This window comes from Gymnogyps californianus, chromosome 12, assembly GCF_018139145.2.
Source record: "Gymnogyps californianus isolate 813 chromosome 12, ASM1813914v2, whole genome shotgun sequence".
NCBI lineage: Eukaryota > Metazoa > Chordata > Aves > Accipitriformes > Cathartidae > Gymnogyps > Gymnogyps californianus.
The window spans coordinates 10,556,315-10,570,071 of record NC_059482.1 but is presented as its reverse complement, the minus strand read 5'-3'; the positions used below and the strand labels follow the sequence as shown (position 1 = coordinate 10,570,071).

The 13,757-nt window shown below is 41.4% G+C and overlaps 1 protein-coding gene across 4 annotated transcripts; it reads right to left on the bottom strand.

Annotated features, from left to right (window-relative positions):
- Nucleotides 1-6,872: 6,872 nt before the first annotated feature.
- On the bottom strand, nt 6,873-12,023 carry PDP2 (pyruvate dehydrogenase phosphatase catalytic subunit 2). Of its 4 annotated transcripts, none has more exons than XM_050903970.1 (4): nt 11,930-12,023; nt 11,186-11,323; nt 10,821-10,912; nt 6,873-8,997 (listed from the first exon to the last, which is right to left on the bottom strand). In XM_050903970.1, exon 4 carries the CDS (start codon nt 8,939-8,941, stop codon nt 7,337-7,339), a length of 1,605 nt encoding a protein of 534 aa, XP_050759927.1. In that variant the 5' UTR covers nt 8,942-8,997; nt 10,821-10,912; nt 11,186-11,323; nt 11,930-12,023; the 3' UTR covers nt 6,873-7,336. The 4 variants fall into 4 exon arrangements, with proteins under 4 accessions (XP_050759927.1, XP_050759925.1, XP_050759926.1 ...); XM_050903968.1 differs by having other exon boundaries at nt 10,821-10,886; XM_050903969.1 differs by having other exon boundaries at nt 10,821-10,886; nt 11,186-11,272.
- Nucleotides 12,024-13,757: the final 1,734 nt, after the last annotated feature.

Sequence of the window (13,757 nt, the reverse complement as noted above, 5' to 3'; positions counted from 1 at the left end):
CTAGCATTCACTGAAAATGACACTAGAATGCCTCTAAAAGCCTGACTGAAACATTTAAAAAATTAACTTGCACTCTGGAAAAGGAAATGAAGATAACCAAGTACGCCCACTTTTCTGCCAGGTGGTTGGAAAACCACATAGAAATTGAAGTAAAAATGAAATTGAAACTCCTTTTTCTTTTTGTAACGTAGCTGTAAAAGGGCAGCAATGTCGCATTGTTTTTGTGTTTTTTACAGAGGGTTCTACACTCTCTTCTGCATAATGTCACCAGAGAAACTTTCAGACTATTGACTAGTGCAATCTGTTCTACTGTAGCCAAAGATTTCAAAGACACAGGGCTTACTATAAACAAAGTAATAATAAAAATAAATAAATAACCTTTTCAGCAGTGTTAGGCACATTTTTTGAAAAAGGATCAGGGTCGTTAGGGAATTTACTCTCTACTATTAGCATAGTTTAAAAAATACAGCTATTATCTCTTATTCGTAAACACAGCTCTGCAAATGAGAGAAATGTCCTATATGCATGACTTAGGAATTCACAGGGGATATCACAGCAAAGAAAACCACTGGCAAACAGTAAGTTTCTTAATGCATGGCAATATCAGAATTAGGGATGGATGCATAGCTTTTATTTGCTTTACATATGCTTGCAAACAGTAAAAGATAACTATTTTGTTTTGTTTAAAATAAGATGATGCAACATGAGCCCCAACCCTGGAAGATTTTAATCATGACCTAGTTTCTCTAAAAATCTAGCCAAATGACTAGATTTCACTTCTATTAGAGAGAGAGCACAGCAAAGATCTGATTAGCAAATATATCAAATGGGTTTGAGATCAGAACCTGACCCAAGTCCCTGTGTGGAGCAGGTCCGTGGAGGATCAGCTCTGTAACCCAAACACCGCAGCTTTATTCTGCCCCACTACTGCCTGTCATTTTAATCTTTCAGTTGAGTTGCCAGTATGGTCTGATTATTTTACTTTCATGGTAAGTGGTTAGAAACAGAGACTCAAACGTATCTCAGGTTGAAGTTTGTCTACAAGGAGGATGTATTACTTTTATCTGTGCTAACAAAGAGGACAAAGCAATTACTCTATATCACCCAGCACTTCAGATCTTTGTTATTTGCTATGCTATACGGCATTGCTGTAATAGCAGCAAACAGTTGAAAAAGCTTTTCTATAGGATCGTAGGATCACTCACATATGCACCTGGCAGAAAGCATGTTATGTCACACTCTAGAATTCCCTCACCTGCTGCATGTGGAAGAAAGTCACATCCCCCTTCTCATATTGCTCTAAAAATGCAATGTTGCCCCTTTTTCTTAAAGTAGTTGCCCAGAACAATAAATAGAAAATGAAACACCATGGAGTAATGGGAACAGAAGAAAGAGAGAGGTGGTGGGTGGAAAGAGCAACAGCAAGGATACATAAGAGATGCAAGTTTTGATAAGCTGCATCCAGTGCAGGCAACTATGTCCAGAAGAAAGAACTGCAGATAAAGATTAAAAAAAAAGGGAGGGGGGGGTCCAAAAAACCTCCACCACTAAACAAACCAAACACTGATTTATTTCTCAAACCCTCATCTTACTCAAGAATCCCAGCTGACAACGAGGTTGAACCAAGACATCTCCGTGAACACGTAGAATGAACAGTAGATCTCCATCTCCTCACAGCAGCAAGCTCCTCCAGGAGCATTTCAAGGTAATTTCCAGACTAGAAGTTTGTCCTTTATATATACAATTACAATTGTATCTTTACAATTTATAACCTAAGCCATAGCTTAGCCATGGGGCAGCCGTGGCCACCTGCAGCTTCTGAGCTGCATGACAGCAGGAGCTAGGCACTCGGGTAATCGTTGAGCTAAGATTTCCTCAGCTTCGGAAGCATCTTTTTTTCTTGTGCAATTGAAGACTTCAGGAAACTCAGACAGGTGTCTCTTGGCTTCACTTTCATGTTCTTGTACCTTTCCACAAAGCTTAACTGCTTAGGGTACTTGGGGCATTAAAACTTGGTTTTGGCAAAGAATTAATCGAACTCTTGCTCAGATTACCCAGTTCATAAGTTGGAAGTACTAATAAATCACAGAATTTTTAACGTGTATAGGTGATTGGTGGGGGGGTTTTCCTCCATTTTTCAACAGCACCTGAAATTTATGTTATGAACACATACATAATAGTGAAGAGAGACTGAAGTCCCCTTTTGCAAAACTCATATGACATCTTCTGGCCAACCTCGGTTCTGCAGGTACGAAATCAAAGATTGATTCTGTAACGCACTCAAATCGAAATCCTTTTTGTTAAGAAAAACAGCACAGAACTGTGTAGCATGAAATAGTGATGTAAGAGCCACCTCAGAGCAACAAAGATCATTTCAGAGAGCACGAAGCAAAGCACACTGAACAAAAATAGAAAAGAGCATGTCAAAGGCTCCACCATCAGAGCTCAGAACCTCCGTGAGCTGACAGAAAGCTGCTGATTTCTAATGCACTTCAGTACCCTACAGCGAGGAAGAACTATTTCCACAGCTAGCATCTTTTGGCTGATTTGAGAGAAGTACAGAGTCAGAGTCTCAACTAACCAACCCACTCTAGAACAAGTCCCTATAGGATTGGCCCCAAAATTTCAGCAGGGAGGCATGAGAAGTACACTTTATGACCCACTTATCTGCTGCCTAGGGTTCCAGTACCCTTTTAAGCATTGCTCATTGACCACATTTTTCCCCTCTGCATTGTTTCTAATTCAAAAAAGCTCGCCAGAAGGCAAAAACCGTACTTTTTTTTCCTCTTTGAGAGAAGTGTCCAGTTAAGTTTGCTTAACCCAAATAGAAGCCATAATTATGCTTCCTTTCCACAACTGCTTGGCTCCCAGTCATCTTTTTCCATCAAGTTGTTAAAGAGCTTCAGTCAAAGCATTCTGAGAGTCTCTGATAGCATAGGCTCAAAGAAGCCAAGCTCAAGTAGACGCCCCACTGCTTGTTAGCATGGTGCTGAAGTGCAGGCCAATGGGCCGTAAAGTCCCTGAGCAGCAATTAAGGAATGCAATAAGAAATAAGACTCTTACCTGACTGGCAACTGGAGAGATCCAACAGCAGCAGTTTGAACCGGTTCTTCAGGATGAAGACAAAGATTTAGTAAAATTTCAAGTGTTTCATTTGACAAGAATACTTCTTAGAAGGTTAACCTCTCCGCAACAGATGTAAAGAAGGAAAACCTTTTTTTTCATGTCACACCATGCTTTGTAACCCCAAGAGAAACACATGCCTTGGATTCTTACTTTTCTGCTAAAGTATTAAAATTACTACTGTGGTAGTAAAAAGCACACACCACTAGTGTGACCAATTGGTATCTGACAAAACCACAAGGTGTGCTCAGTTCTACTTTTAGTTCTCAGTACTATTATAGCTCTGAACAGAGAACCTCTGTTCGACTAAAACAATACCAAAAAACTCCTCCTCAAAGTTTAGACAAATATCTTCTTTTGGAAGGAAAAAAAAAAGAAAAAAGAAAGGAAAAAAATCTGTCCCGAATAATTTTCTTTTCTCTTTACCCCCCCAAAAAAGACAAACACTTGGAATTAATGGAAATAAAGTTAAGCCTCAAAGACTAAGTACATGAACACTTGCCTTGCTACTGGTCTGTTGTAATTGAAGGATTTAATCAATGTTTCTATAGATGTATTTGTAGATTTTTTTCGCATTATTTTAAAGACAATTACAACACACACTTGATGTGAATGTTACAATGATGTTTTAACTGCTGATGAACACATGTGAGCCTATCAAAGTTAAAATATTTTTATGTAGAATGTCAAATTACTAAAGCACAATTTGGATATTTTGGCCAGTGAACTCGTGCTCCCTCTGCTGACTGGTTAATTTAGGAACCTCAATACTATCAAGATGTCCTTACTTTTATGTGTTAACAATTATTTCAATTGTGGGAAAACCGCAGAGCTACACACACTTAAGCTAACTCACAACACCTACTCAAACTATTTACTTTTACCCCAGCCTGAACATTAATGCTCTCTGACCTGGAATCTGGCATCTTTTCATATGAGCATTCAGCAGAAAGAATGCCAGATTCCAGTACAGCAACCGAAACATTAAGTCTTTCATCCATTTAACAAAAAATTAGTTTTAAGTGTGAAATGAATATTTTTACTTACAAAACCAGTAATCCCCCTCACTATTTACAAAGAAGTTACCAAAAAAACCACCACCCCCCAAACTCCAAATACATTATGGAGCCCTGAATACTTAAATATAAATAAGCATCATAATTTCAACCCAAGGTTTAAGTTTTAGGGAATAAAATAATATTTTTTCTATTATTTACATCAGTGCTTAGCCTCAGATGTTTTACTTAAGAGTTATAATGCCCGTAATACCACATTTTGAGAGACAGAATTTGAGTGTGTTTTTGACTATTGCTTCTCCGGACTGCTATAGAAGTAAAGAAAACAAATGCCAAGCAGAACTATCTAATCTAAACCAAACAGACTGCCTGCAAAGATGTTTGTTCCAACATATTTTCAATATTGCAGGACTCGCATCTAAATGTGCTATCAAATCTTCACATCATTGTGCTTGCAGAAGCAGATTAATGCATTTAGTTTGCTCATTTAAACATTGTTGATTCCCCCTCCAAGTCACGAAATACTACTTTTATTAATGCCTACTAGCTGCGTTAGCAGTTAGAGATGAAAATGTCTATGATCCAATTCAAATGGGTAGAATCATTATTTTTCTTACCACAAGTATGGATAGGTTACTTTCATTGGCCTGCAACAAATTCCAGGGAGCATGCAGTTAAATCCATTATTTGCATTTAAAAAACAAAACAACCAAAAACCAAACCTCTAACTAGTTTAATGTTATCCTTTTCCCCTGTAGGATAATTATAGCATTGCATGTTAAACTGAGCAAAACTAACATGAAATTAGAAATAATACCTTTCTTTCAAATGCGTTCCCCCAATCATTATCAATTTGCAGTTGCAGTTACAACAACCTATGTACAATAACATATCCAGGAGTAACACTTAGACAACATAGTGCCACAATGACTCTTTCAAAAGATGACCTAAATTTCACCACTGAGTGGTGAAAAGAACGAAACAGCTTATTTTTACTTTATGACTATATACTAGCTGGTTTGCTACGTTACTTTTGCAGTTGCAGGTTTGCTCTACATCAAAAGTTTTCTAGGTTATCTTCATAAAAAAATGTATCACTTCATATTATCTCTAATATGATTTAGTCCCTTTGTTCCTCTAGCTATGCTGTTAAATAATATCTCTATTAAGAGGTAGTCTAGAAATGCATTCTTTTACTGCTTTATGTCTAAATTTCAAGCAAAAAGCTTATTTGCCTTTTTCTGGCAGATGAAAACTGTGTCTCCACAGTACCAGCTTCAAGGATGAAGGCACACTTTAAAGTAAGTTGGACCCAAGCAACAGGAATTTCAGCAGCCTCTGTAACATCTTGCACATACCTAAAGTCTTCCTGCAGTCCCTGTCACCAAGATCTAAGTGTCAGATTTCTTGAGGCAATCCTGTTTTGTCAATATCAAGGGGAATAGATCTACTCATTTTATCTGAAAAAGAGGGCTACCTGCCTCCAGGTTGAATTGCTGGATGTACTCCAATATGTACTAGATGAAAAAAACTTAAAAGACTAAATTAGCTTTGCAGAAAGGAAGGTTTTTTAAGGATGCATTCAGTGATTGCAATTGTGGCACTGAATTACACGTCAATCCTGAATAGTCAAAAGCATGAGTATTTTTTAAACAGTTTTAGTTTCCTTCTAATCGATCTTCAAAACAGATTATTTAAATGCCTGAAGAAGCACGGAGAATTTTTATCCAGAGGAAAAGTATACAAAAAGCCCCAAGTCCACAACTGCTACCGGTTTATGTCCCAAGATCTCATCTACTTAAGATCTTGAGAAAAATTTAAGTACTTTTTAATCTGCTAAACTGTAGAAGGGTAACGCTTTTATTTTAGTGAAATTCAGAAAAAAAAAAAGCAATTATTTTTATCTGCTCTGCTGTACCCACATGAGTTCTTACTCGGTAGCAACAGCGGTAAACAGTCCTATATTCCCAGTACACACATTGTTGCGGGCAACAGTCGCTGCTGTGCACAAACAAGGAAAAGAGTCACTAGAGAACACCGTATGTGAAATCTAAGAAAATACAGCTAATTTGCAAGCTTGGATTGGCACTCTAGAAAGCACAGTATAAAAGAAAACAGTTGTAAAACACACAAAAGTATATGTTCAGAGACTAGAACATACATTCATTAGAGAAAATAACTGCACCTTTAAGGAAAAGCTGACATCCAAAGGCAAGAATAAGAGTAAAATAAAGATTAAACATGTTTTGGTGAAATATCAGCACTGTTATTTCTCCCTTCTAAGTTAAATCTGAAGAGACAGGTGCTCTCTCTTTGCTGTACTTACATTTAGATGAATTTTTCAATTTCTGGATCTGTCAAACTTCATTTAAACTACAGTTGGCAGATTTGATGCACAGCACTTCATAGATCAATACTTAATAAAAGGGCATATTCTTTAAGTAAGTTAAACACTTAAAATGTTTAAGTCTAGTACTGTTAATTCCTAAACAGAGAATCATGAAGTCCGTCGTGTGTTTGAGCTGTAAGTTGTCACACAAGTCCACACACAGAGTTAAGAGAACATGCATTCACACTTCAAAATAATTGCAGAAGAAAATAGGATTGTTTCCTAGCTTAACAAAAAAGAACTAAAAAAAAATGTCTGACAATCCCAGGGCTCTGTGAGCAGCCTTCTTTAGTGTTGTCTTCACACCTACAAGGCAATTTGTTAAAGTATCTGACACTGTTACATCAAATAAAGGTTTGGTAGTTTATTTAATTCAATTACAGTGCTTCAATAGGATGCTACTCATTTTGCACAAGAGCAGAGCCTTTCTTACACTCCATGCAGCTACAGGTATTATCCATCTCTCTATTAAATTGTACCAGCCTCAGTGAAATTCGTCTTGTTTGTTCATTTGGAAAGTTTTACCAGTAGTTCCCATGGAATCAGAACTGCGTCAGCAATCTTTAGTTCAGTTACATTTCAGTGAACTTTCATCAAAACATTTTTCTTCAGTGTGTACAGACCTGGAAACCCAGGGAACTTTCACCAAACTCGCTTCTAGAAAGTTATTTTTGAGACTAGTAAGTGGCAAAAAGATTTAGGAACTTCCAGACCATAACACTGGTAACAGCTTGACTATCAGAGAAAAACAGGAATGGTTCCAGTATCAAAGCTGGCTAGTGGTACAGAACAGCAGCAGTGCAAGTCTCTATTCATTGTTTCTGTAGTAATTTTCAATAGTTTCTGAATTAAAATACACCACAGTAACTGTGATATCATCTCTGTACATTCTCGCAAGGTCTTCAGGCAGTGTCAGCATTGCAGCAAGTTTCTCTTGGTCCACCTCCCCATACTCATTACTTCCAATTGCATGCCTTATTAAATGAGTAGCTATGTTCTGGTCAAGTGAGGCAATGCCTCTGTTTTTCCTCTGAAGTAACAAGCTGTGCATATAACCCAAATTAACTGGTTTCTCAAAAGCCAGTTGTGGTTTCTGCATATTAAACTCTGTAAGGTGTCCAGCAACAAGTTTTACAACCTTCTCATTACTTAGCATCTCCCATAGTCCATCCGAAGCAATAACTAGAAACTTATCCTTGCTTCTTAATTTGTGGTATGTGACTTCAGGCTCTGCAGTTAAATAAGGGGGTGTATGGTAGTTTGGAGGAACATACTGATAAATATTTAATGCCTCAACATCACAGCTATTCTCGAGAACACTGTGTTGCAATTCTTTACTCCATTTTAACTGCACATCTCCAAAAGCTCTGGAGGGCATGAGAATCCCCAGTAATCTGTCATTCACAAATAGGGTTTTCTCCTCAGATCTAGGATGTTCTCTCTTCAGTCTTCTAATTTCAAATTCATCGAAGGCATTGTGGTCTCGGGTTAGAGGGAGAGTAGACCACGTTCCATCTTCTTCATGAACCCCTAAAATTGCTCTGCAATCACCGGTATTTGCAACGTTTAAGTGAACACCGTTAATGTGAGCTACACAGGCTGTTGCACCAGAAAAAGCTACTTGAAGGGCAATATTTCTCATCAATTCATTTTCCTGGGGAGCCTGAACTTCCAGTGATATGTCTGAGTCTAACCTTTTGAATGCACATATCATGGCTTCTTCTAAACTAAATCCTAGCTCAGTGTCTAGGTCCAGTAAATGTTGCCAGTAAACCCGGAGGTTTTCAAAATATTGTGAAGTTATTTCTCGATACTCTACATCATTTGGATGCTTGTGCCACTGCAGAATAGGTAGAACTGGTTTCATGCACTCCACAGCAAGCTCGATCTCTTCCAAGGTTTGCCGAGACATGAGAGAAACCGCTATATAATGAAGTAGTCTCTCACTTACTGCCTGAGCACATGCAGAACCTGCATGACCATCGAAGACTCCAAACATCATCCCTTTGGTCTGCAAGCAAGTGGCTGCACTTCTGCGGTCTTCAATAGGGGTGTTGGATGCCAACTGGTTACTTTCAAACCTCAACACAGAATTTGCATTTTTACCATTCAAATCCAGTATTTTATGGGATAATTCGCCTCCTCTGAGTATATCATTGATTTGTGATGGAGACAACTGGAAAGACAAATGTTCTTCTTCGGTGGAAGTGTGTCGGAATGCTTTTTTTAAGGAGAAAGTATTGTCTAAGCTGCAGCTTCCAGCAGGGTAGAGATGTGTTTTGGAGAAAACAAGCTTCCATTTTATCTTGTTTCTATTTGGGATACAGATGGAGTACAAACGTCCTTTTCCTTGTAAAACAATGCTGTTTCTTGCTGAGCTTAAGATCCAGGATGATACAGTTCTTGACATCATAAGTCACTCCACAAATAGGAGCACCTTCCTTCAGTAACACAGAATGTCCTTACAGCCTAGAATATAAGATAAGGAAAGGTATAAAATTTAGAAGGTTCACAAGAAGCTTTCTATATAGCAATACAAAATCAAGTCTAGAGCTCACAGAAATATTCAGAACTTTTTTCCAAAAAAAGATCGCTATCGATACAGGCATCTTAAAAGTGATACAATTTCCATCACTTAATTATGACCTTAGGATATGACTGCCTCTCTCCAGTTAACTCAGACAAGCTAGTTTTTATTTTCCAGGCATGTTTTTCCTCATTGTGTCAAGGCTAAGAAGAAATTCCAACATTACAAGATATGTAATTGTAAACTGTACAGTGAAAAGCCTCATCTAACATGACACAGAACAAACAGATCCAACAAGTTAGAAAATAGGAACTTCAGTGACAATTAACGTGCAACTTTAAAAAAGCCTTCTAGAGTACAACTCTATTAATACACTCTAAATATCAAAACCAAGAGAAGATCAGTACTCAAACCCTACAGAAAAACTGAAAGATGTGGCAAGTTAATGATTTATATGAATTGCCATGATCCTCACATCTAGAACAACTAGTCTACCTTTCCAATTCTGTTCCAGCTTATAAGCTCGACTGTTTGTTTTTTTTTTTTACCTCCAAGGTCTTAACCAACCTTCACGCAGGTAGGATTTTTTGCGCAGCTGAAGGCAGATTCTAGTGCTGGTTAATTAATGCATTTATCACAGCATTGTGCACTTTGATGCAGTGAAAGTTACAGCACAGTTACACTGACAACTTCACAGGCTTACAATTTGGCTTGTTCATTTGGAGTGCAATTAGAACAAGCAGCTGTGAAGAGCTCTGCTGCTAACAGCACTAAAACCTAAGGCACCTGAGCAGCTGAAGTTCTTCAGTTGCCATGGGGGAGGTCCATCATATTGTCTCCTACTTTAAATAAGGTATTCAACCTGTAGGAAAATGCTAAGTACAACCAGATGCTTACTCCACAACAGAATTTTGTGCCATGGATTTCAAAAGCTAACTGTATAGTAGCACTGCAAGTACAGTTACTCCCAAAAGGTCACGCTAGCAGCATCTGTGAGCTCTGAACCACTTTCAGGTGGCCTGTAGCACCATGTGCTCTAGGTCTCAGGCCAAAGATGCTACATAGTACTGCAATATTGGTTTTTTAGTAGGGCATTTCATGAGAAATAACAAGAAGCCAGCCCGGCCAGTTGCATGAAAACGTCTCTTAAGAAATCAGCAGGAGCTAAAAAAACCCCTTGAACTATTCTAAACAAAAGGCCTACTGATACAACCCAAGGACTTCACTGAAATCCCATTTGGAAAACAAAAGCAACGTGTCACAAACATTTCTGAAGCGTACCACAGAAACACTGTTGGCTTAACAGAAAAGAGTAGACAAGCTGTTCCAACGAGGACCCCACCACTATAATTCTGGGGAGCTTATGACGACAGGCAAAGACACAGCATAATTTTACTGCTGATGTCAGGAGAGCAGATGGAAAAGGCAATGCCAGTTCATTGCTCGAGGCTCGCCTGCAGTCTCTTGGGACACTGCCACCTCCCAACACAACTGACACCTTTTGTTGTACTGCAGAGAGAACACAAAAAAAATAAAGCTAATAGGAAGACAGCTGATACTGCTAACTCCAGCATCAGCTAAACTCAAAAAGCACCAACAATGCAAGACAAGCCTTCGTGTTTGCCAACCTTTCCCAGGCCATCCCCCATCCTGTTTTTTCTTCTTTCTCTTTCTGCCCTTCTGAGCCACATGAGATTGAAACAATGATGACTTTCACGTTCTTGACTCAAAAAGCCGACAGAAACAGTGTTTTAAACAAACTTACCCTGTTCACATCAGCTGGCTGACAGACACAGCAAGGTGGTCGTTTTCTTCCTAGCAGCAGAGTTGCCTAAAACCATTTAGACTTATGTTTGCCTAAGGTCAGGTAGCATCGATCAGTCCAGGAGCACATTTCTAAACCACCCCTACTCACTGCCTGTAACTACAATTTTCACATCCTCAGGTTCCAACCCCGTCGCAGTGTGCAGACTCCACTGCTTCTGCCCAGGACACCCACCCACATCCATTAGCCACTCCAGCACAAGCCACGTTAAAACACAGTAGCAGTGCTAATAAAAGCAATGTGCTAAAGACCATTATGTAAGAGCCAATTACATAAACCTTATGCTCCCTGCGCGGCACACCTACCACTTCAGCACCAAACGCGGCACTTCCTCATCAGGTGAATTAGTGTAATCATTGGAACCAAACTGCCCTCATAACACAGCCTGCTTGCTGCTGGGAAGTCAGAGTACCCACTGGGGGCTCCCGAAAGAGGAACGCCCACTTTTTCCAATAAAATAACAGATATCCATTCCATTCATTTTTACAGCCCCCCCAAACCCCCATATTGCCCTCACACGTGCTCCCGACACCGCCCACACACCCTCTACGCACCCCACCCTTATCCCACACACACCAACCCCTACCCCACTACCTCCCCCACAAGCTCCCCACCTCCCCAGCCCCCACCGACCCCACACACCCCCACTCCAGACTAGCTCCCACGCCCCATACTCCCAGCCCCTACCCCGCACGCACCCCCGCGGGCCTTTCCCCGCAGAACCGCCCCACGGCATTCCTGCCCCCACGGCTCCGTCCTCCCGCTGCCGTGAGGGCTGCCCCTTAAGCAGGCTTAAGTCAGGCCCGGCTCCGCTCCCTCTGCCCCGCGGCATCGCCCCCTGGCCGGCCCAGCCCGTGCCACGGCGGAAGGGCTGGCGGCGGCCGCCGCCGCCCAGGCGAGCACCCGCGGCGCGGCGCTCCCCCACGCCGCTCCCCCGGAGGCGGCTGAAGCGCCCCTCCGGCAGCGGCGGCGACGCTTTCTTCCCGCCCCCGCTCAGGCAGCTGCCCGCCCCGCCGCCCCGCCATCCCGCGCGGCGCCCCCGGGCGCACCCACGGGCCGCAGCAGCCGCCACGCGACCCCCGCCGCCTGCAGGTTCCGAGCTCGCCGGCGCAGCGGGGCGCGGCGCTGGCGGTGGGCGCTGACTGACGGCCCCGCCGCCCAACCCGCGCTTCCGACACCAGAGCCGCCCTCGGCGCCCCGCCCCGAGTAACTGCCGCGCCGGGGGGCGGTGCGCGGGTTCCTGTCAGGACACGGCGGGCCGGATGAAGGGCGTGGAGGCGAGCCCCGCCTCCCTCTGTCCCGCCTGTCCGCCATGTTGTTCTCAGCGCCTGCCTGTGCCCGCAGAAGCTCCTCAGCTGGCGAGCTCAGGCACAGCTGCGGAGGGGCGAGGTAAAGCTCGCTGCGGAGCTGCCGCCAGGCCCAGGGGTGAGGAGAGATCCCCTGGGGCGGGGCCCCGGAGCCTCCCGTCGCCTCCGCTGCCCCGGTCAATAGAGCCGTGCGCTTGGTTGCCTCACAGCGCGGATGAGGTGCTGAGGGAGGGTCAGGCGACTTCGGCCCTGTGCTTCTCGGTTTCCTGCGTATTTTTAAGCAGGATAATAACGTGAGCAATAAAAGCAAGCAGATGAGATGTGTTAGGAAAAAAAACAGCAGCAAGATTTTTTTTTCCCCCATTAATAAAGTTAGAAAAATGTTATTCTCTTGAGGGAGGGTCCTTAGGATTTTTGTTGGTTTGGTTTGGTTTTTTTAAATACAATTCTACACTCTTCAGTGCTGAGGCCACCAGCTGGTGAGGCTCAAAATTGCAAAGCCCTTTTGAAAATGATAGGCCATATAAATGATGGAGAATAAAAAGTAAAGGCTCATTTTGCTGGCCCCCCGTTTTTTTGGTTTCATATGTCTGCTTGTCTTGGTTAAAATTTCTACTGAGTGGTTTTATACCACGTAACAAGACAAGGGATGGGCCCAAAGTGCATGGTGGTTAATGAGTAGTTATTGCGTATTATGGATTGGTTACTAAGTAGTCCTTGCTTTAACCTGTAGTAGTGATTTTGCAAAAACAGAGGCTCACAAGTCACAAGAGGCTTTGATATTACCAGTGCGTTTTTTATTCTCCTGGCTTCTTGTACTGAAGCATTTTTTGTTTAAATAATGTGTTGCAGGTATCCTAGGTGAGAGAAATGTGTTCCCAGGTTATCTCAGTTGGAAGGATGTGCAATCATCTTCGTGAGTCTGAGCTTTCATTTTTTTCTTGTTTTTATTAATACAATGAAACATAGTTTCATGTGAAATGGAAGACTAAGAAAAAAATAGAAATTCACCTTAAAGAAAAATTTCAGGGCAATATTTTAGCACACATGAAAACAATTATATTAAGTTTGACATAATTATTTTATTTGTCTGACAAATCTGCTGAACTGAAAGAGGTCACCCGCAGCAGCCCTTACCTGCATCTCTCTACTTTGCTGCACTGCTCAGGTATACCAACAGCAGTTTCTGGGTCTCAAGGCACTCTTCATTCTGACCTACCAAGTTTTTTCAGTTTTTTTACCATTTACAACAGTAATAAAACTTCATACAGCAGCCTGAAAACTAACTTGACTGCTCTGAGTTTCCTGTGCTCCCGGCATGTTTAAATGAAAGGATTTTAAAACAATGAAAAGTTGAAATTACTTATTGCTCACATGTTCATGCAGTAATTTCATAAACTTATATGTGTAAGCTGAAGTGATTTAGGAAATGTGTAAATGAAGGTGAAGCAATTAACAGTCCTGCAGAAGAAGGTGTTGCTTTCATTCCATATTTTCTAGGCACAAGAAGGAATACCATATTGAAGGCTTCCAAGAAACTTAATGGTTTTCAGTGTTTCAGTGTTAATGG

What these genes read in the sequence shown, in the direction of transcription:
- PDP2 (XM_050903970.1), bottom strand. Translation starts at nt 8,941, where the DNA reads ATGATGTCAAGAACTGTATCATCCTGGATCTTAAGCTCAGCAAGAAAC.